The sequence below is a fragment of the Thunnus albacares genome, chromosome 8 (assembly GCF_914725855.1).
Source record: "Thunnus albacares chromosome 8, fThuAlb1.1, whole genome shotgun sequence".
Lineage (NCBI taxonomy): Eukaryota > Metazoa > Chordata > Actinopteri > Scombriformes > Scombridae > Thunnus > Thunnus albacares.
Window position 1 is genome coordinate 35,270,248 of NC_058113.1, and position 25,381 is coordinate 35,295,628.

At 38.1% G+C, this 25,381-nt stretch overlaps 1 protein-coding gene across 1 annotated transcript; it reads left to right on the forward strand.

Moving 5' to 3' along the window:
• LOC122987594 (synaptotagmin-11-like) lies at positions 1-24,533 on the forward strand. Its single transcript, XM_044359547.1, has 5 exons — positions 1-576; positions 11,648-12,582; positions 19,490-19,610; positions 20,168-22,610; positions 23,319-24,533. Exons 1-4 carry the CDS (start codon positions 543-545, stop codon positions 20,476-20,478), a joined length of 1,401 nt encoding a protein of 466 aa, XP_044215482.1. The 5' UTR covers positions 1-542; the 3' UTR covers positions 20,479-22,610; positions 23,319-24,533.
• Positions 24,534-25,381: the final 848 nt, after the last annotated feature.

A 25,381-nucleotide genomic window follows, 5' to 3' on the forward strand; every position in this document is an offset into this window, starting at 1 on the left:
TTGTGTGTTAATAACAGATCAACAAAACAAGAGACTCTGACGTCACTACGGGCTCTGGGAACTTGGGACATGGATGGATGCACATTTTTCACTATTTGCTGACATTTTAGGGACCAAACGAATAATCCCTGAACTGTAAATGAAGACCAGTAAAGAGAAGAATCTCCAGTTGCAGCGCTGGTTTCCTCCCAGCAGAACCCAGCGGCCGGTTCTTCTTTTCCTGCAGAGTGAGTCATCTCCATCATAGACGATCTTCGTTCAGTCTCATCGCAGCTCCTCCGCGCAGCCTCCCTGCATCCGAGCGCGAGCATCCTCACTGCGCAGCGCGCGGACACCGACTCACCGACACACCGAGCGGACCTCTGCGGGCTGCACCTCCGGATCAGCGGCATCTTTTCGGTGATTCTCCCGCGGTCGGTTCTGTATGGAAGTGAAGTAACCGGCCGGTGGATCGTCGGTGGATCGTCGGTGGATCGTCGGTGTCCTCTCATCTCTCTGCTGCTCTCCGCGCGGTCAGGACGCATCCTGCCCACAGTCACAAAATGGCGGACATCACCGAGCTGCGACCCTCCTACGGTGAGAGCCAGGCCGCTTCTTCTCCCTCTGCAGCCGCCGGCAGCGGCGCGAGCCCGGGCCAAAACGCCCGGCCCGGCCCGCTCCGGTCCGGTCCGGTCCGGTCTGCTCCGGTCAGGGTTACAGTAGGTCCGGCGTCATCTTCACGGGGAGTCAACACCCAGTTAATGAAGCCAACACCCGCGATTCCTTCTGTTATTCGCTCTTATTAATCTCTGCAGACATTTCAGATATAAAACGCTCTCAGACTGTCGTTCATCGACGTTATTATTATTGTTGTTGTTATTATTATTATTATTGTTATTGTTGTTGTCGTTGAAATCCTTTTAAAGCTTCATATTTGGAAGCAGACAAGCTGGAATCGATATTAATATGTTCAAATATCAACCTGTTTAGATTCAGTAACACAGCAGGAGGTGAAGTTTCAACGTGACATGAACTGACTGCTCAGATTAATGTGAACAAATCAAAATAAATCAAAATAAATCAAAATAACACCTCGACAGGGCGGCGAGCAGCGCGCTCTCGCGCTCCGACGCACCGTCTGCTTCTCGTGGGCCTCAGTGTGCGTGCGCGTGCCAGTCAGGGTGGGTATCGGGTGACGTCATGTCTGTACCCGGCGACACCTGCAGATATTTATTATTATTATTGTTGTCTTTGTGTTACTGTTGACAACAGAATATTTTCTTCAAACAGACAAACAACAACAACAACAACAACAACAACATGCTGATAACCAGACAGCTGTTCCTCTAAATCTAAACCAATAAAAGACTTAATCACAACAATAAGTGGACAAAATTAGGACCAACTCCAGATTATTTTCATGGACTGTTGTTCATTTTGAAACGTGACCTGAGACGCCTCCGACAGCCTGAAACAGCTGATCAAACTGATCAGATCAATAAACCTTCAAAACTCAGCTCAGTATTATGAAACAATGAGTGACGTCATCCTGACCAGTTTAATGCAGGTGATTTTTTAAATGTTATTTCACAGCATCACCTTCACCTGTCAGTCAAGGTGAACATGGAGCAGCGATCTGATTGGCTGTTGCCGGTTTACAGGTGCAGCGTTTCATTAATGATCGATGAGGAGACGCCAGCTGCACCTCTGGCCAGATGTTGTGAAACCAGAGATGCTGTAAAACAACAACAGCAGCAACACAGTCTGTATCTGCCGCTGGAATCATTAATCAAGTCATTTGATTAGTTAATTAACAGAAAATGAATCAGCAACTATTTGGATAATTGAATAATCGTTGAGTCTTTTGAACCTTTGCTGGTTGCAGCTCCTCATATCATTCATGACGGGAAACTTAGGATTTGTTGATTGGACAAAAAACAAGACATCACTGCGGGCTCTAAATAATTATTCTTACAATATTCTGACATTTTATTAACAAAGTGATAGAGAGATACTTTATTAATCCCAAAGGTAAATAAAATGTTTAATCAATAAATAATCGTCAGACTAACAGATAATGAGAATGATGGTTAGTTGCAGGTGGTGATTAATAACACTGGTTAATAACACTGATTAATAACACTGATTGGACACATGCAGTCATACAAAGTAGCAATAATCAATAAGACAAATAGAAAGCTCTGCACAGCTGTGAGCTCTGTGTTTGCTGCAGATTTTAATATTAAAGACACTTTAACGCAGTTTTCAGTGATGCAGCTGCTGCAGAAACAAGAACAAACCTGTGATTCAGAACCAGAATCAGCTTCACTGGACAAACGTGTTCACACATAGAAGAGATGTGACTCTGGTTTCTGCTGGCTGGCTGTACTCTCCACAACAACATATCAATATTATTATCAATAATATATCAGTATTATTATCAGTATTATATCAGTATTATATCAGTATTATTATCAGTATTAGTATCAGTGTTATTATTATCAGTGTTATATCAATATTATTATCAGTATTATATAAGTATTATATCAATATTATTATCAGTATTAGTATCAGTGTTATTATTATCAGTATTATATCAGTATTATATCAATATTATATCAATATTATTATCAGTATTATATCAGTATTATATCAATATTATTATCAGTATTAGTATCAGTGTTATTATTATCAGTGTTATATCAATATTATTATCAGTATTATATAAGTATTATATCAATATTATTATCAGTATTGTATCAATATTATTATCAGTATTAGTATCAGTGTTATTATTATCAGTGTTATATCAATATTATTATCAGTATTATATAAGTATTATATCAATATTATTATCAGTATTAGTATCAGTATTATTATCAGTGTTATATCAGTATTACATCAGTATTATTATCAGTATTATATCAGTATTATATCAATATTATTATCAGTATTAGTATCAGTATTATTATCAGTGTTATATCAGTATTACATCAGTATTATTATCAGTATTATATCAGTATTATATCAATATTATTATCAGTATTATATCAGTATTAGTATCAGTATTAGTATCAGTGTTATTATTATCAGTGTTATATCAATATTATTATCAGTATTATATAAGTATTATATCAGTATTATATCAATATTATTATCAGTATTACATCAGTATTATTATCAGTATTATATCAATATTATTATCAGTATTATATCAGTATTACATCAGTATTATTATCAGTATTATATCAATATTATTATCAGTATTATATCAGTATTACAGCAGTGTTATTATCAGTATTACATCAGTAATATCAGTATTATTATCAGTATTATTATCAATATTGTATCAATATTACATCAGTATTATTATCAGTATTATATCAGTATTATTATCAGTATTATATCAATATTACATCAGTATTATATCAGTATTATTATCAATATTATTATCAGTATTATATCAATATTACATCAGTATTATATCAGTATTATTATCAATATTATTATCAGTATTACATCAGTGTTATTATCAGTATTACATCAGTATTATTATCAGTATTATATCAGTATTACATCAGTGTTATTATATGTATTACATCAGTAATATCAGTATTATATCAGTATTATTATCAATATTATTATCAGTATTATATCAATATTGCATCAGTGTTATTATCAGTATTACATCAGTATTATTATTGGTATTATATCAGTATTACATCAGTATTATATCAGTATTACATCTGTAATATTATCAGTATTACATCAGTATTATATCAGTATTACATCTGTAATATTATCAGTATTACATCAGTATTATTATCGGTATTATATCAGTATTACATCAGTATTATTATTGGTATTATATCAGTATTACATCAGTAATATTATCAGTATTATATCAGTATTACATCAGTAATATTATCAGTATTACATCTGTATTATTATCGGTATTATATCAGTATTACATCAGTAATATTATCAGTATTATATCAGTATTACATCAGTAATATATCAGTATTACATCTGTAATATTATCAGTATTACATCAGTATTATTATCGGTATTATATCAGTATTACATCTGTAATATTATCAGTATTACATCAGTATTATATCAGTATTACATCAGTAATATTATCAGTATGACATCAGTATTATTATCGGTATTATATCAGTATTATATCAGTATTACATCAGTAATATATCAGTATTACATCTGTAATATTATCAGTATTACATCAGTATTATTATCGGTATTATATCAGTATTATATCAGTATTACATCAGTAATATATCAGTATTACATCTGTAATATTATCAGTATTACATCAGTATTATATCAGTATTACATCAGTAATATTATCAGTATTACATCAGTAATATCAGTATTATATCAGTATTATTATCAGTATTATATCAGTATTACATCAGTAATATATCAGTATTACATCTGTAATATTATCAGTATTACATCAGTATTATATCAGTATTACATCAGTAATATTATCAGTATTACATCAGTATTATTATCGGTATTATATCAGTATTACATCAGTAATATATCAGTATTACATCTGTAATATTATCAGTATTACATCAGTATTATATCAGTATTACATCAGTATTATATCAGTATTACATCTGTAATATTATCAGTATTACATCAGTATTACATCAGTAATATTATCGGTATTATATCAGTATTATTATTGGTATTATATCAGTATTACATCAGTAATATATCAGTATTACATCTGAAATATTATCAGTATTACATCAGTATTATATCAGTATTACATCAGTAATATTATCAGTATTATATCAGTATTATTATCGGTAGTATATCAGTAATATTATCAGTATTATATCAGTATTACATCAGTAATATTATCGGTATATCAGTATTATTATTGGTATTATATCAGTATTACATCAGTAATATATCAGTATTACATCTGTAATATTATCAGTATTACATCAGTATTATATCAGTATTACATCAGTAATATTATCAGTATTACATCAGTATTATATCAGTATTACATCTGTAATATTATCAGTATTACATCAGTATTATTATCGGTATTATATCAGTATTACATCAGTAATATATCAGTATTACATCTGTAATATTATCAGTATTACATCAGTATTATATCAGTATTACATCAGTAATATTATCAGTATTACATCAGTATTATATCAGTATTACATCTGTAATATTTTCAGTATTACATCAGTATTATATCAGTATTACATCAGTAATATTATCAGTATTATATCAGTATTATTATCGGTAGTATATCAGTAATATTATCAGTATTATATCAGTATTACATCAGTAATATTATTGGTATTATATCAGTATTATATCAGTATTATATCAGTATTATTATCAGTATTATTATCAGTATTATATCAGTAATATTATCAGTATTATATCAGTATTATATCAGTAATATTATCAGTATTATATCAGTATTATTATCGGTAGTATATCAGTAATATTATCAGTATTATATCAGTATTACATCAGTAATATTATTGGTATTATATCAGTATTATATCAGTATTATATCAGTATTATTATCAGTATTATTATCAGTATTATATCAGTAATATTATCAGTATTATATCAGTATTATATCAGTATTATTATCAGTATTACATCAGTATTACATCTGTATTACATCAGTATTATATCAGTATTACATCAGTATTACATCAGTATTATTATCAGTATTACATCAGTATTACATCTGTATTACATCAGTATTATATCAGTATTACAACAGTATTACATCAGTATTACATCAGTAATATTATCAGTATTACATCAGTATTATATCAGTATTATATCAGTATTACATCAGTATTATTATCAGTATTACATCAGTATTACATCAGTATTATATCAGTATTATATCAGTATTATATCAGTAATATTATCAGTATTACATCAGTATTATATCAGTATTACATCAGTGTTATTATCAGTATTACATCAGTATTACATCAGTATTATTATCAGTATTACATCAGTGTTATTATCAGTATTACATCAGTATTATAGCAGTATTATTATCAGTATTATATCAGTAATATTATCAGTATTACATCAGTGTTATTATCAGTATTACATCAGTATTACATCAGTATTATTATCAGTATTACATCAGTGTTATTATCAGTATTACATTAGTATTACATCAGTATTATTATCAGTATTACATCAGTATTATAGCAGTATTACATCAGTATTATATCAGTAATATTATCAGTATTACATCAGTGTTATTATCAGTATTACATTAGTATTACATCAGTATTATTATCAGTATTACATCAGTATTATTATCAGTATTACATCAGTATTATAGCAGTATTATTATCAGTATTATATCAGTAATATTATCAGTATTACATCAGTGTTATTATCAGTATTACATCAGTATTATAGCAGTATTACATCAGTATTACATCAGTATTATTATCAGTATTACATCAGTGTTATTATCAGTATTACATCAGTATTATAGCAGTATTATTATCAGTATTATATCAGTAATATTATCAGTATTACATCAGTGTTATTATCAGTATTACATCAGTATTACATCAGTATTATTATCAGTATTACATCAGTGTTATTATCAGTATTACATTAGTATTACATCAGTATTATTATCAGTATTACATCAGTATTATAGCAGTATTACATCAGTATTATATCAGTAATATTATCAGTATTACATCAGTGTTATTATCAGTATTACATTAGTATTACATCAGTATTATTATCAGTATTACATCAGTATTATTATCAGTATTACATCAGTATTATTATCAGTATTACATCAGTATTATAGCAGTATTATTATCAGTATTATATCAGTAATATTATCAGTATTACATCAGTGTTATTATCAGTATTACATCAGTATTATAGCAGTATTATTACCAGTATTACATCAGTGTTATTATCAGTATTACATCAGTGTTATTATCAGTATTACATCAGTATTATAGCAGTATTATTATCAGTATTACATCAGTGTTATTATCAGTATTACATCAGTATTATAGCAGTATTATTATCAGTATTACATCAGTGTTATTATCAGTATTACATCAGTGTTATAGCAGTATTATTATCAGTATTATTATCAGTATTATATCAGTGTTATTATCAGTATTACATCAGTGTTCTTATCAATATTACATCAGTATTACATCAGTATTACATCAGTATTACATCAGTGTTATTATCAGTATTACATCAGTATTACATCAGTGTTATATCAGTATTACATCAGTAATATTATCAGTATTATATCAGTATTATTATCGGTAGTATATCAGTAATATTATCAGTATTATATCAGTATTACATCAGTAATATTATTGGTATTATATCAGTATTATATCAGTATTATATCAGTATTATTATCAGTATTATTATCAGTATTATATCAGTAATATTATCAGTATTATATCAGTATTATATCAGTAATATTATCAGTATTATATCAGTATTATTATCGGTAGTATATCAGTAATATTATCAGTATTATATCAGTATTACATCAGTAATATTATTGGTATTATATCAGTATTATATCAGTATTATATCAGTATTATTATCAGTATTATTATCAGTATTATATCAGTAATATTATCAGTATTATATCAGTATTATATCAGTATTATTATCAGTATTACATCAGTATTACATCTGTATTACATCAGTATTATATCAGTATTACATCAGTATTACATCAGTATTATTATCAGTATTACATCAGTATTACATCTGTATTACATCAGTATTATATCAGTATTACAACAGTATTACATCAGTATTACATCAGTAATATTATCAGTATTACATCAGTATTATATCAGTATTATATCAGTATTACATCAGTATTATTATCAGTATTACATCAGTATTACATCAGTATTATATCAGTATTATATCAGTATTATATCAGTAATATTATCAGTATTACATCAGTATTATATCAGTATTACATCAGTGTTATTATCAGTATTACATCAGTATTACATCAGTATTATTATCAGTATTACATCAGTGTTATTATCAGTATTACATCAGTATTATAGCAGTATTATTATCAGTATTATATCAGTAATATTATCAGTATTACATCAGTGTTATTATCAGTATTACATCAGTATTACATCAGTATTATTATCAGTATTACATCAGTGTTATTATCAGTATTACATTAGTATTACATCAGTATTATTATCAGTATTACATCAGTATTATAGCAGTATTACATCAGTATTATATCAGTAATATTATCAGTATTACATCAGTGTTATTATCAGTATTACATTAGTATTACATCAGTATTATTATCAGTATTACATCAGTATTATTATCAGTATTACATCAGTATTATAGCAGTATTATTATCAGTATTATATCAGTAATATTATCAGTATTACATCAGTGTTATTATCAGTATTACATCAGTATTATAGCAGTATTACATCAGTATTACATCAGTATTATTATCAGTATTACATCAGTGTTATTATCAGTATTACATCAGTATTATAGCAGTATTATTATCAGTATTATATCAGTAATATTATCAGTATTACATCAGTGTTATTATCAGTATTACATCAGTATTACATCAGTATTATTATCAGTATTACATCAGTGTTATTATCAGTATTACATTAGTATTACATCAGTATTATTATCAGTATTACATCAGTATTATAGCAGTATTACATCAGTATTATATCAGTAATATTATCAGTATTACATCAGTGTTATTATCAGTATTACATTAGTATTACATCAGTATTATTATCAGTATTACATCAGTATTATTATCAGTATTACATCAGTATTATTATCAGTATTACATCAGTATTATAGCAGTATTATTATCAGTATTATATCAGTAATATTATCAGTATTACATCAGTGTTATTATCAGTATTACATCAGTATTATAGCAGTATTATTACCAGTATTACATCAGTGTTATTATCAGTATTACATCAGTGTTATTATCAGTATTACATCAGTATTATAGCAGTATTATTATCAGTATTACATCAGTGTTATTATCAGTATTACATCAGTATTATAGCAGTATTATTATCAGTATTACATCAGTGTTATTATCAGTATTACATCAGTGTTATAGCAGTATTATTATCAGTATTATTATCAGTATTATATCAGTGTTATTATCAGTATTACATCAGTGTTCTTATCAATATTACATCAGTATTACATCAGTATTACATCAGTATTACATCAGTGTTATTATCAGTATTACATCAGTATTACATCAGTGTTATTATCAGTATTACATCAGTATTACATCAGTATTACATCAGTATTACATCAGTGTTATTATCAGTATTACATCAGTATTACATCAGTGTTATTATCAGTATTACATCAGTGTTATTATCAGAATTACATCAGTATTACATCAGTGTTATTATCAGTATTACATCAGTGTTATTATCAGTATTACATCAGTATTATATCAGTATTATATCAGTGATATTATCAGTATTACATCAGTATTGGTAGCAGTGTTACTGGTGTTACAGGTGTTAGTGGTGTCATTGGTGTTAGCGGTGTTATAGTGTTAGCAGTGTTAGCGGTGTTATATTGTTAGCAGTGTTAGCGGTGTTATCGGTGTTATTGTGTTATTGGTGTTACAGGTGTTAGCGGTGTTATAGTGTTAGCAGTGTTAGCGGTGTTATCGTGTTATCGGTGTTAGCATCGTGTTAGCGGTGTTATCGTGTTAGCATCGTGTTAGCGGTGTTATCGGTGTTATTGTGTTATTGGTGTTACAGGTGTTAGCGGTGTTATAGTGTTAGCAGTGTTAGCGGTGTTATCGTGTTATCGGTGTTAGCATCGTGTTAGCGGTGTTATCGTGTTAGCATCGTGTTAGCGGTGTTATCGGTGTTATTGTGTTATTGGTGTTACAGGTGTTAGCGGTGTTATTGTGTTATTGGTGTTACAGGTGTTAGCGGTGTTATCGTGTTATCGGTGTTAGCGGTGTTCGCGGCGTTATAGGTCTTGGGGCATAGATTACTTGGCCACCACCCCCACTGTCGTTTTGTTTTTATTATAAACACAAAACCCATTTAGTTCATTTTTGCGTATCAGCGCCACGTTCATCAAATAAAAACTCTAATTTTTTAAAAATATTGTGTTTCATCAATACTTTGTCTGACGATGGACACTACATTTATCAGCTAAAGTGTCTGCTGAGCGTCTGCAGCAGCAGCAGAGAGAGACGTCTGTCCTCCCTCCTGCTCTCTGCTGTAAACACACGCAGCTGTTAGCGAGCAGCTGTTAGCGAGCAGCTGTTAGCGGGCAGCTGTTAGCAGCAGCTGGTTGGTGGGTTGTTCAGTATTACACACTTGCTCTCTCTCTCAACTGCACGCTACGCTACTTATATGACTTTAAGTTAAGTTCAGATAATATCTTAAAATACATTTTGTAAAGAATCCCTGATGCTCAGCGGGCTGCCGGGCTTGCAATACACTGCTGTGTGTGTGTGTGTGTGTGTGTGCGTGTGTGTGTGTGTGTGTGTGTGCGTGTGTGTGTGTGTGTGCGTGTGTGCGTGTGTGTGTGTGTGTATGTGTGTGTGTGTGTGTGTGTGTGTGTGTGTGTGTGTGTGTGTGTGTGTGTGTGTGTGTTGCTAGGCAGCGAGCTCAGCTGCTCTCACCACTTTCCAAAACATGACATCATCTGATGGAGTGAATGAAAGCCGACAACAACAGGAAGGAAAGAAGCTCTGCAGGAGTCTGAATGTGATTTACTGCATCTCATCAGCTGTTTCTGAGTCAATAAATTAATAATGATAATTAATTGTGCAAACGAAGCTGACAGGAAAGTAATTACACTTGTTTAATAAATGTGATCAATATGGACAGAGTCACTATCAGAAAGATTACAGTTAGAACTAGAGCTGCAATGATTAGTCAGATCCAGTGATGGAAACTAACTGAGTACATTTACTCAACTACTGTATTTAAGTACAGTTTAGAGGTACTTGTACTTTACTTGAGTATTTCCATGTGATGCTACTTTCTACATTTCAGAGGGAAATATTGTACTTTCTACTCCACTACATTTATTTGAAGCTTTAGTTACTTTTCAGATGAAGATTTGACACGATGGGATTTGTAGTAGAGACTCTGAGTCTCTGCAGGATTAACGGAAGTTAAACGTTTGTCCTCCATGTTTGTTTTTACTCTACATCCTGTTTACACAATAACAAAGCCAGTGAAAAGTGTGTTTCAGCATCTTTTGAACCACTTTAAACACAAAATAAACACGTTATGGCTCTCTGGTGACATCACAGCGATGTCAGCATGACTCAAGATGATGTCACTGCATCATACACTGATCAAAATAACTCCAACTATGTTTCTGGGCCTTAAACTTACTGTATTTTAATTATTGATTAATCTGCAGATTATTTACAAGATCAGCTGATTGATTAATTAGTTTCTAACATCTTCAGATGTTTTTTGTCCAATAAAGATATAAAACAGAGTCTGACGGCGGTGTTGAAAACGTCCATCATGATGAACTGATGCGGGTGTTTGTGTTTCTAACGCTTCCTGTCTCTGTCTGTCAGCCATGTCTCCCGTCCTGGCGGGCTTCCTGGGAGCGGGTGTTCTGGTTCTGGTCGTGGTGGTTCTGGTTCTTCTCTGGTCTTTCTGTCAGCGCCGTTACCTTCGCATCTCTGGACGCTACAAGCTGCACGGCGATCGTTACTGCGACGCCGAGGACCCGCCCTACAAGTTCATCCACATGCTGAAGGGCATCAGCATTTACCCAGAATCCCTCAGCGGCAGCAAGAGGATCGTCCGCGGCATCCGGCGTGCCGACCGCTCCGACCGTGACGGAGAGCGAGGCGGCGCCGGCGCCGCGGGCAGAGGCATGGTGCTGGTGGACGCTGAAAACAATATCCTGGATGTCCCGGGCCAGCTGCAGATGAGTCACCTGGTGCCCCCCGCCGGCCCTGGCCCCGCCCACAACCAGGCGCGGTTGGAGCGGGCGCTGCCGGTCCGCGCCGACTACTGCTGCCTGGACAGCAGCTCTGCCAGCAGCAGCCAGACCAGCAGCAAGACCGCCTCGCCCTTCACCCCCGCCTCCTCCGAGCCCGAGCCCGAGCCCAGCCTGGGCGCCGTCAGCCTCACCGTGGACTACAACTTCCCCAAGAAGGCCCTGGTGGTCACCATCGTCGGGGCCCGAGGCCTCCCCGCTATGGACGAGCAGGCGGGCAGCTCCGACCCCTACGTGAAGATGACCATCCTGCCGGAGAAGAAGCACCGCGTCAAGACCCGCGTGCTGAGGAAGACCCTGGACCCGCTGTTCGACGAGACCTTCACCTTTTACGGGGTGGCCTACAGCTCGCTGCCCGAGCTCACCCTGCACTTCCTGGTCCTCAGCTTTGACCGCTTCGCCCGCGATGACGTCATCGGGGAGGCGGTGGTGCCTCTGAAGGGCGTGGACCCGAGCACGGGCCGAGTCCACCTGAGTCAGCAGATCACCAAGAGGAACATGCAGGTGAGGAGGGGGAGGGGCTTACCGACGAACGTTAACTCATCTAGAGGTGTTTTAGAAAGATGTTCATTTGTACTGTCAAGTTAAACACAACACGAGATGTTATAAACATAATAACCCAAAATAATAAATAAATATGATTAAAAAGAGTAAAAATAGTAAAATAAACATGAGACCAACAGAACAGGAGAATAAAAGTCGACAGTGTGAAATATGAATCAACAGCCTTTAATAAAAGGCAAACAGCCGTCAGCTGAGAGTTGCAGCTTCTGTTCAGATCTGTGCAGCACAGAAACTGAACGCTGACCTGTCCCAGAACACCTGAGGGGTCCGGACCTGTCCCAGAACACCTGAGGGGTCCGGACCTGTCCCAGAACACCTGAGAGATCTGGACCTGTCCCAGAACACCTGAGAGGTCCGGACCTGTCCCAGAACACCTGAGGGGTCCGGACCTGTCCCAGAACACCTGAGGGGTCCGGACCTGTCCCAGAACACCTGAGAGGTCCGGACCTGTCCCAGAACACCTGAGGGGTCCGGACCTGTCCCAGAACACCTGAGGGGTCCGGACCTGTCCCAGAACACCTGAGAGGTCCGGACCTGTCCCAGAACACCTGAGAGGTCCGGACGCTTCATAATGCAGCAGCAGATCAGAAACCATTCAGGGAAATCCAGACCTGATCCAGTCTCCTGGTCTTAGTGAGGACGGTTATAATAGTCGAGTCTAATAGTCCCCTAATCATTGATATATCCTGAAGATATCCTGAAGGTGACTTTGTAATTATCAATTCTGCTCATTTCCGGCTCTATTTATATTCTGGGACACGATACACAGTTAAAAACTGATTATTGATCTTCTACTGGTCCTTTATGCAGCCCCTCAGTTCAGCCTCTGTCTGAAACAGGCCGTTTTAGCTCCTGTCTCTTTAAGCCCCGCCTCCTGATGAGCCCGCTCTGTTCTGATTGGTCAGCTTCAGGAAGTCTACGAGGGGCAGCCTATCAGAGTCATGTTAAATTACCGCTGATGTAAACCCAACGTTTCCTGTTTTACTGCTTTATATTAAAAGCTTTTAAATGACTAAATAACAGGAGACTTTTATTGTGAAGAATTCACAGGAAATAAAACATGTTTCTCACTGAATTAGCGGAGCTTTGGTAGCTTTGGTAGTGGAGATATTTGGAGCTGTTTGTTGAGCGGATCAGTTATAAATAAAACAGGGAGGAAGAGTACGAGCAGAATGATGTTTGATGAAGAGCTGCAGACGACCAGCACACCTCCAACAGGTAAACTACTGATTCAGCCCCGCTGTGTAACGGAGTCGTGGCTCGGCGTGGAGCAGATGACCATAGAAAGAAATCTGTCACCAGCCGACATCATGAAGTGTTGTAAAGTGAACGTTCAGAGCAGAGCTGCTGCTTCCTGCTGGCAGGCATCACTGATACATACGTTACCTCGTTATCTGACACGTCGGCCACTTTTAACATGAACATCTGACTGAAAATAAGGAAAAGCATCATATGTCCCCTTTAACGTGTTGAAATGCATGTCTGAGTCCATCAGGATGTCTGGCTCGGTTTGTGGTTTTTAACGTGAGCGACTGAAACTGATTTTAATCATTCTTTGTTTAACTGGAGGACATGTTGGCACTTCCATTCATTGATGTAGCGAGTGCACTGACTCAGTGCTTATAGATTATAGTCTCCTGCTGATATAATCAGTCTGAGCTGGTGGCAGCATACAGATGTTGAACAGCCCCAGTATGGAGCCTTGGGGAACTCCACATGTAGTTGCCGTTCTTTAAGTATGATTCAAACCAGTTTAGTGCTGTGCCAGAACCAGCAGCTCCAGTATGAGGAACTGTGCTGCAGGTCTGAACAGAACACTTCCTGCAGATATTGACAGATATCAGATATATCAGTGATTTGATGATGATGAACAGATCAGACTGCAGCAGCTTCTTGTTATAACATCAGTTTACTAAGTTCAGATTTACACATTATTCATCAAACTAACTATTACATAGAGATGAGTTGTGGCTTAATATTTAGCAGATTAGTTTTAGGTGCAGCAAACTGCATGAATACTACAAAACGTAAAACACATATTTCTGCAGGTATAAAACAAAGTCACAGAGATATCTGTTCACTTTATGTTTAGGCCACTAAAACTACCTGCACCCTGGTTTTGGTGTCACGGTTTTTGCTACAGCAAAAAAAAAAAAAGGTAGAAATAGCATTATGGTCTTTTATTTTGAAAAATATAAACAATTGTTCATTGGCCAAAACTATTACTGACACAGTGATGCTACAGTCACTTCCTGTTTACACATGACTAAAGTGTTTATTAGATAAAACAAGTTTAATGAAAACTGATCCTGTAAATCAGTCGCTGAGAACTTAAAGGTTCAGTCTGTAGAGTTTATATGATATTCATTAGTATGTTTTAATTAGTTTATAATGACCTGAGAATAAGAACTGTTGTGTTTTCCTTACCTTAGAATGAGCCTTTATATCTACAGAGGGGGCGGGGCCTCTTCCACAGCGCCGCCATGTTGCGCCGCCATGTTGCGCCGCCATGTTTCTACAGTGGCCCAGAATGGACAAACCAAACACTGGCTCTATAATAATAAGTAATATCTATATAAGTTTATTTAATATACTAATATAATATACTGCAGCTTTCACAGAGATAAAATTCACAAAGTGCTTCACAGGAAGAAAAGTTAAAATTAAGACCTTAGAAACACAGAACAAGAAGAACAAGAAGAACAATAAGAACATAAGTTAAAATAAAATAAAACACAGGCAGCAGGAGACCTCAAGAAGAAACAAACAAACAAACAAACCATCACTTCACGTCACACACAACTCAACGTGAGACAAAGGCCAATTTAAAAAGTTGGATCTTTAATTGTTTTTTAAAAGCGTTGAAGCCTCAACGATCACCGTTAGTTCACAGTGGAGAGCGAAAGACGGCCTACTGGTCCTACTGGTGATACAGAGATGGATCACTGATGTTCTCAGGTGTCTGTCCATGCAGGACACCTGAGAACATCCTCGAAACCTGATGACAAGAACCTTAAAATGAATCCTAAACCTCATGTGAAGGCAGAGTAAAGACCAGCTGCTGGACCTGCAGCAGCATTCTGGACCATCAGAGACGACTTGCTGAGACCAGCGAAGATGGAATTAAAATAGACTCGGAGCAATTAACTGATGATTAAAATAGACGGTAATAAATGTTCTATTGATCGACTAATCGACGGTTCGTTGCAGCTCTGATTTAGATTTATTGCAGAAACTCAGCAGATGAAGCTGAAGCTTCAGTAGTTCAGTCGTAGTTTATCTTGAAATGAATGTTAAATCAAACCTCTGCTGCAACTAATGATGATTTTCACTGTGGATTAATCTCAACGAACTGATGAATTGATTTTTCTATAAAATGTTTAGTAGTAATAATAACGACGGTTCCTGAGTCTTTAAATGTCTGAAACCCAAAAATAAAAAGCTTCAAATCGTCACATTTGAGAAACTGAGACCAGCTGATTTTTGATTAACTAAAGCGATTATTTGATTATCGAAATAATTGTTTAATGGAGTGTCAATCAGCTAATTGATTAATCGACCGATCATTGATCCGCCTGCTTTCACTGTCACAGCAGCAGAGTTAGACTGAACTGAAGCGTTAAACAGAGTTAATAATAATACATAAATGATAAATATAGTGAAGAAAAGCTGATCAGCTGATGAACACAACGAACATGCTGACAGAGTCTGCTGCTGCCGCTGTTGTCGGCCTGACGCTGACTAACTGCTGATGCCGGTGTCAGCGCTGTGTGTGTCACCATGGCAACAGCCTGGATAATCACATCACAGTGACAGTCTCTCTGTTGTTTAGATTTAATCGGGTTAAAGTTGGATGTTTGGGAGAACGTGTGTGGTCCTGCAGACGTCTGACAGAGCAGCTCTTTGTGCTGCTGTCACGTCAGTTTGTTGTGAATGAATGAAATACTGTTAGATTCGTACATCAGGTTTAATACACATTAAAATAGTCTTTATACTGATGCAGCCGTCATGAGAACACAAACATGTCAGTGTGCTCGTCTGCCCTGAAACACAAAGTAAAGCGATATCATCCGACTCCTCTGCTGACTGACGGCAGCAGTTAAACAACATGCAGTTAAACAACATGCAGTTAAACAACATGCAGCTAAACGACACGCAGTTAAACGACGCGCAGTTAAACGACACGCAGTTAAACGACACGCAGTTAAACGACACGCAGTTAAACGACACGCAGTTAAACGACACGCAGCTAAACAACATGCTGCCGTTTCCAACTGAAACACAAAAACACGTTTAACTGGAACTGAATTCAGACTAAACACTGAACCTGCAGCTCGCAGCTCAGTTTATAATAATAAAATAATTATTTTCATGTTCATGACTGACCTGCGAGCTGCAGGTCAGTCATGAACATGAAAATAATAAAATAATAAAATAATAATAAAACCAGTTATTCAAAGCTGAATATTTTTATTTACCTTAAACGTGTCTGAAGGGATTTTAAATATACTCAGAAAAGTCAATGTGACTAGAAAAACACTAATGCAGTACAGACGACAGCGTGTCAGTTAATGTGCAGTACAGACTACAGAGTGTCAGTTAATGTGCAGTACAGACTACAGCGTGTCAGTTAATGTGCAGTACAGACGACAGCGTGTCAGTTAATGTGCAGTACAGACGACAGAGTGTCAGTTAATGTGCAGTACAGACGACAGCGTGTCAGTTAATGTTCAGTACAGACGACAGCGTGTCAGTTAATGTGCAGTACAGACTACAGAGTGTCAGTTAATGTGCAGTACAGACGACAGTGTGTCAGTTAATGTGCAGTACAGACGACAGAGTGTCAGTTAATGTGCAGTACAGACGACAGTGTGTCAGTTAATGTGCAGTACAGACGACAGAGTGTCAGTTAATGTGCAGTACAGACGACAGAGTGTCAGTTAATGTGCAGTACAGACGACAGCGTGTCAGTTAATGTGCAGTACAGATGACAGTGTTTACTAGTTAATGTGCAGTACAGACTGCAGTGTGTCAGTTAATGTGCAGTACAGACGACAGAGTGTCAGTTAATGTTCAGTACAGACTGCAGTGTGTCAGTTAATGTGCAGTACAGACGACAGAGTGTCAGTTAATGTTCAGTACAGACTGCAGTGTGTCAGTTAATGTGCAGTACAGACGACAGAGTGTCAGTTAATGTTCAGTACAGACTACAGCGTGTCAGTTAATGTACAGTACAGACGACAGCATGTCAGTTAATGTGCAGTACAGACTACAGTGTGACAGTTAATGTGCAGTACAGATGACAGTGTTTACTAGTTAATGTGCAGTACAGACTGCAGTGTGTCAGTTAATGTGCAGTACAGACGAGAGAGTGTCAGTTAATGTTCAGTACAGACTACAGCGTGTCAGTTAATGTACAGTACAGACGACAGCATGTCAGTTAATGTGCAGTACAGACTACAGCGTGACAGTTAATGTGCAGTACAGACGACAGAGTGTCAGTTAATGAGCAGTACAGACTACAGTGTGTCAGTTAATGTTCAGTACAGACTACAGCGTGTCAGTTAATGTACATTACAGACGACAGAGTGTCAGTTAATGTTCAGTACAGACGACAGCGTGTCAGTTAATGTGCAGTACAGACGACAGTGTGTCAGTTAATGTGCAGTACAGACGACAGAGTGTCAGTTAATGTTCAGTACAGACGACAGCGTGTCAGTTAATGTGCAGTACAGACGACAGAGTGTCAGTTAATGTTCAGTACAGACGACAGCGTGTCAGTTAATGTGCAGTACAGACGACAGTGTGTCAGTTAATGTGCAGTACAGACTACAGTGTGTCAGTTAATGTGCAGTACAGACGACAGTGTGTCAGTTAATGTTCAGTACAGACGACAGAGTGTCAGTTAATGTTCAGTACAGACTACAGCGTGTCAGTTAATGTACATTACAGACGACAGAGTGTCAGTTAATGTTCAGTACAGACGACAGCGTGTCAGTTAATGTGCAGTACAGACGACAGTGTGTCAGTTAATGTTCAGTACAGACGACAGTGTGTCAGTTAATGTTCAGTACAGACGACAGTGTGTCAGTTTATGTTCAGTACAGACGACAGAGTGTCAGTTAATGTTCAGTACAGACTACAGCGTGTCAGTTAATGTACATTACAGACGACAGAGTGTCAGTTAATGTGCTGTACAGACTACAGTGTGTCAGTTAATGTTCAGTACAGACGACAGTGTGTCAGTTAATGTGCAGTACAGACTACAGTGTGTCAGTTAATGTGCAGTACAGACGACAGCGTGTCAGTTAATGTTCAGTACAGACGACAGCGTGTCAGTTAATGTGCAGTACAGACTACAGCGTGTCAGTTAATGTGCAGTACAGACTACAGCGTGTCAGTTAATGTTCAGTACAGACGACAGTGTGTCAGTTAATGTTCAGTACAGACGACAGCGTGTCAGTTAATGTTCAGTACAGACTACAGCGTGTCAGTTAATGTACATTACAGACGACAGAGTGTCAGTTAATGTTCAGTACAGACGACAGCGTGTCAGTTAATGTGCAGTACAGACGACAGTGTGTCAGTTAATGTTCAGTACAGACGACAGTGTGTCAGTTAATGTTCAGTACAGACGACAGTGTGTCAGTTAATGTTCAGTACAGACGACAGAGTGTCAGTTAATGTTCAGTACAGACGACAGAGTGTCAGTTAATGTTCAGTACAGACGACAGAGTGTCAGTTAATGTTCAGTACAGACTACAGTGTGTCAGTTAATGTGCAGTACAGACTACAGAGTGTCAGTTAATGTGCAGTACAGACTGAATGTGTCTGTGCCTGTTTTCAGTGTGAGACTCGTGGGGAGCTGCTGGCGTCTCTGTCCTACCAGCCGGTGTCTCATCGTCTCAGCGTGGTCGTCCTGAAGGCCCGACACCTCCCCAAGATGGACATCACCGGCCTGTCGGCAAGTGAGTACATGCAGCGGGAGCCGCAGCAGAGGATCATGGGAGTTTGTGTAGTTTTTAAACTTAATATTTTACAGTAACAGAGTTTCTTCAGATCAACCTTTGACTGTGTTCTTCAGTCACAGACATAAACGTCAGCAGTGTTTATAAATCAACTAATAGAAGCTGAATATTCTCCCACGTTGAATTAAAGAGTTTTTAATGTCACATGACATGAATGATTGTCTGCATGTGACGTCCTCTTGGACAGAACAAACATCCAGTGGATCTAAACATGTGCAGTTTGTCCTGAGGGGGGCGCTACAGGGAAGATTATGGAGTCATTGAGATATAAAAGGTTCATCCTCTGGAGGGCAGGAAGGGCCTGGTGGGGGGGTCAGGCTGTTACAGCAGCAGATTCATGAACATGGAGTCACAATCACACGTCACACTGTCACGTATGTTCAGCCGTACATATACACTCGGACACGTGACCATGAATGTCAACAGTAACGTGATCAGCTGCTGTCAGTGTTGTGTGACAGAAAATGACTTCCTGTGATTTCTTCTTCTCTGTTCAGACCCCTACGTGAAGGTGAACGTCTTCTACGGCCGCAAGCGCATCGCCAAGAAGAAGACCCACGTGAAGAAGTGCACGCTGAACCCGGTCTTCAACGAGTCCTTCATCTACGACATCCCGCCCGAGCTGCTGCCTGAGATCTCCGTCGAGTTCCTGGTGGTCGACTTCGACCGCACCACCAAGAACGAAGTCCTCGGCCGCCTGCTGCTCGGCCTCCACAGCCCCGCCCCCTCCGGCGCCTCCCACTGGCGGGAAGTCTGCGAGAACCCCCGCCGGCAGATCTCCAAATGGCACAACCTGAGCGAGTACTGAGGAAACAAAACATACAGAAACCAGCCGACAGCAGCGACTGGCTGGGACTCGACCAGTGAACGCACTGGGAAATAAAGACTGAGTGTACAACACACACACACACACACACACACACACACACTCACACACACACACACACACATTAATTACACATATTTACACACACATATATACACACCACAGTTAAAGGACAGGTTTGTGTTTTATCAAGTCTGTATTAACACATACTGACCTGTTCATATGTACGTCGTCACTGCATCAGTTCCTGCTCTCCATACCGACCCTGAACGCATCGTCACTGTTCAGAGTTCAGAGTTCATCTGAAGCTGATGTGAAGTTTCGTCAGTCTCAGGTCTGAAGTTTCAGTCTGTTCCAGCAGGAAGTAGAACGTGTTTTTATTCACGCTGACGATGATGCGACGCCTTCAGACATTTTCTCTCAGCGTCTCTTCTGCTGAGCTGCAAACGCTCTTTATGTATTTTAGCCACAACGCGCCGCTTTCAGGATCTCAGAGGAAATGTCTGGAACACATTCGCTCATCGTTTCTGTCAGCAGATCAACACACTGAACCGTGTTCATCGGCCTTTCTCAGCACAGAGAACGCCAGATTCAGACCTGGCGAGTTGAGCTCAGGAGTGCAGGTTGTAGAGGCGGGAGGATCATCAGCAGGAACAGCTGACTGATCTGTGACCTCAGAGCTCCGCTAGCAGACCTCTGAGATGACGAAGTAATATTAAAACCTAATAAAGTGACATATTAACAGTCTAAGATCAGATATAATGCTGCTGATTGGTCCTGATTGGAGCAGGAACACTTGTGTTCTTCTGGACTGAACCGGGCTGGATCTGGACTCTGAGCCGTGACTCACAACGTGTCACAGAAACAGACGAGCTCACGCTGAGAAAAGCCTCGTATCTGATTGGACACTGAGGCAGGAGTTTCATTCTCAGGATTTAGTCCTGAACATGATGTAATCAGCCAGCTGGTGGCGCTGTGACAGCTGAGTGTAGTGGAGGCGTAAAGTAGCAGCTCACAGCTTCAGACCTGAAGCGGTTTAATCAAATACTCCACATATCAAAAACACGTCTTCAGACTAGCAGAATGTTTCCCTCCAGCACTGATGAAGCTTCGTATTAACTTCAGATGAACGTCGTCCTCCTCTCTGACAGTGCAGATGTGTTCAGGGTCAGCGTGGAGAGTAGGAACTGTTAGTTACAGAGACACGTTTCCATGCACATACGAACATGTCAGGATTTTATCAAGACAGACTTGAATAAAGCTGAACTGAACCTTTCAACACTCTCTCTTTCTGTCTCTATTATCTCTCTCTACCACGACAACATTTGCAATCTAAGAAAAGTCCTGCGGTTCTTTATTACAGCCAACAAACAGCTGTTTTTGAAATAGAAACCATGAAATCATGTCTAAGACTCCTCGTGTGTCTGGCTGTCGGTGTGTGTCGACGGGGAAGGAATGCTCAAATATGATTCAAAAAACCACAAAGAAAAAAAAAGATTCCCCTCTTGCTGTTGTTGTCATGCAGTTCATCGCATGTCTGTCCCGAGAGAAAAACAAAAACAAAAAAAACAAAAGAAGAGCTGCTGACATCACGCTGACATCACTCTGACTGACAGGATGAGTTTCAGCTCCGACACACAGACAGTCTGATTAAAAATGAAAAACTCTGCTTCTAACTAAAGGATCCACATGTAAACGCTGAATATCTCACTGTCAGTACTCAGTAGGAGCCAATCAGAGGCTGCCGTCACCACCCGGTGCTTCAGGCCGGAGGAGATGAAACATGGTTTCCTCTGATCCTGGAGCAGCTTCACTGTACGACTCGACTGAAGACGACGATGAAGACGAGCAGCGTCCGGACTGACAGAACATGTAAAATACTTGTTTGTAGCATGAATGCTTCCACTAATCTCTCATCTACTGAAGCTGAGAGCAGCTGAACATCAGGCCTGATGCAGATTCCCGCCACTGATCCAAGAACATCTGGAGCCTTCAGCACTTCTCTCTGAGCTTCCAAATGTAGGTTCAACACACGTAAAAATCATAATGGCCGCCAGTTACTGAGAGGGTCTGCAGATGTTCCTGTCAGCAGTAAACAGCTGCCAGATGTTCCTGTCAGCAGTAAACAGCTGCCAGATGTTTGTGTCAGTAGTAAACAGCTGCCAGATGTTTGTGTCAGCAGTAAACAGCTGCCAGATGTTCCTGTCAGCAGTAAACAGCTGCCAGATGTTCCTGTCAGCAGTAAACAGCTGCCAGATGTTCCTGTCAGCAGTAAACAGCTGCCAGATGTTCCTGTCAGCAGTAAACAGCTGCCAGATGTTTGTGTCAGTAGTAAACAGCTGCCAGATGTTTGTGTCAGTAGTAAACAGCTGCCAGATGTTTGTGTCAGTAGTAAACAGCTGCCAGATGTTTGTGTCAGTAGTAAACAGCTGCCAGATGTTTGTGTCAGTAGTAAACAGCTGCCAGATGTTTGTGTCAGTAGTAAACAGCTGCCAGATGTTTGTGTCAGCAGTAAACAGCTGCCAGATGTTCCTGTCAGCAGTAAACAGCTGCCAGATGTTTGTGTCAGTAGTAAACAGCTGCCAGATGTTTGTGTCAGTAGTAAACAGCTGCCAGATGTTTGTGTCAGTAGTAAACAGCTGCCAGATGTTTGTGTCAGCAGTAAACAGCTGCCAGATGTTCCTGTCAGCAGTAAACAGCTGCCAGATGTTTGTGTCAGTAGTAAACAGCTGCCAGATGTTTGTGTCAGCAGTAAACAGCTGCCAGATGTTTGTGTCAGTAGTAAACAGCTGCCAGATGTTGCCTTGCAGCTGACAGTGTAGCATCAGCTGTAATCTAGTATCTCTGATGGTCACATGACGTCTCTTATATGAGTCACAGATGTGTTTTAACTTCCTGTTGAAGCAGCAGCTGTTCTCATGGATTCATGTTTATTATGTTGCAGCTTCTCTAATAATCTGCTGACGCTCAGAAGTCTGTTGTGTTTTGGTGACTTGAAGCTTTTCGGTGTGAAAGTCTTTGTGAATGAAAGTCGTCCACAAACGGAGCAGAACGCGGAGCCTCGTACGGAGATCTTAGGGGTGAATTATGCTCGTGAACATCTGACCTTCATCAGGTTTATGACACGTTCTGACTGAAACATCTGTAGAATCACTGCAGTTCAGCTTCAAACTGAACGTCAGCAGATGGATCCTGATGTGATTCAGGTCAGCTGCAGCTTATTGATCTCAATATGAGGATCAATAAAGTGACTTTTACTAACAGACTGAAGCCAACTCACATACAGTCCAATTAGTTCCTGTTGTTTCTGTGGTCGTCATGGTGACGGGCCGAACTGTCCGTTCATCATAGCAGGAGATCATATTAACATACTGTTGTTGTTTAATTATTGATTAACGGTTTAGTCTGTAACACGACGTCTTCAGATTCAGTTTATTGTCGACATCAATCATGAAGGTGACGAAGCTTCGGATTGATTGATTGATTGATTGATGTTCAGCTGCTCTCGGCCTCCAACACTTTCTTTTCTCTCTTCATCTCATTTTGTACATTTTCATTCTCTTCTTGACCAAATGTGAACTCTAATTTTTCACCAGTTTGTGAAGGATTTCTCCTCTGAACATGATGTAATCAGCCAGCTGGTGGCGCCGTGAAGCCTCCAGAATATTTTACTTAACATTTAGTTTCTCATGAAAACTTTAGTGTTAAAGCACATTTTAGTTTAAAGTGAATCACTCAGCGAGGCAACAGCTTGCTAACATTTCCAAGATGAATAACTTGTGTAAAACTAAACTTGACTGTAAATGCTAGAAGGTGTAAAGTCGCAGCTCACGGCCTCACGTCAGTCTGTGAGCTGCTCCGACTGACCGACTGTAGATTTGTACAGATGTGAAGATGTTTGCTGGTTTCCTTCCTGTCTGATGTCCTCGGAGCTTCTAGTGTGTTTGAGCGCCCCCTGCTGTAGACCTGGATGCTAACCTCTGTGTTGGGTTTGTTAACACTCATTGGACGTGCAAATAAAAACAAGTTAGCCATGATGCTCCGTCTGACGCCTCGTTTGTTCACAAGTCTGTTTCATGATTTGTTGACTTTCTTCTGTCTCTTCATCTACGAGGACAAGAAGACGAAGAGCTGGAGGAAGTACTGACAACCTTTACTGCAGTACAAGTACTAATACAGCCATGTAAAAGTACTGCATGAAAAATCCTACTACAGTAAAAGTACACAAGTATTATGAGCTTGATGTAGTTAAAGTATTGCAGTAAAAGTACATTTAATTCAATTCAACACAACAGAAGTCATCTCAGGGTACTTTTCACATGAAGCAGGTCTGGACCGAACTCTTTAATCTACAGAGACCCAATAATTCCTCCATGAGCAGCAGCAGGAAAACCTCCCCTTTAATGGGAAGAAACCTCAAGCAGAACCGGCTCTATGTGGACGCCGTCTGCTTTGACCGGTTGGGTTGAGAGAGAGAGAAGAGGGGGGGGGGGGGACACTGAGAAGTAGAGCAACAACAGCAACAACAACAACAACAACAACAACAACAACAACAACAGATACATGACTAGCAGCAACAAACAGCAACAATGAAATGTAGAAAGTAGCATCACATGGAAATACTCAAGTAAAGTACAAGTACCTCAAACTGTACTTCAGTACAGTACTTGAGTAAATGTACTTGTGAAACCTGTAGACGGTAATAATATTATTCAGTTTCCAGCTGTTGTAGAAGAAACATTTAGAGTAAAATCTGATATTTATAAAAACATGAATGTTTCCTCTTCTGTCTCAAATATACATTTTACTTAAACATTCGTTTAACGTGTTTGAACCAAAATCTTCTTTCAACAATCAGCTGAAGACGGTTTTATTTAATTTAGCT

Excerpts from the sequence above, each read along its gene's own strand:
- LOC122987594 (XM_044359547.1), top strand. The coding sequence starts at position 543 with ATGGCGGACATCACCGAGCTGCGACCCTCCTACG. Across the intron at positions 12,583-19,489 it reads TCACCAAGAGGAACATGCAG|TGTGAGACTCGTGGGGAGCT; the intron begins GTGAGGAGGGGG and ends GCCTGTTTTCAG. Across the intron at positions 19,611-20,167 it reads CATCACCGGCCTGTCGGCAA|ACCCCTACGTGAAGGTGAAC; the intron begins GTGAGTACATGC and ends TTCTCTGTTCAG.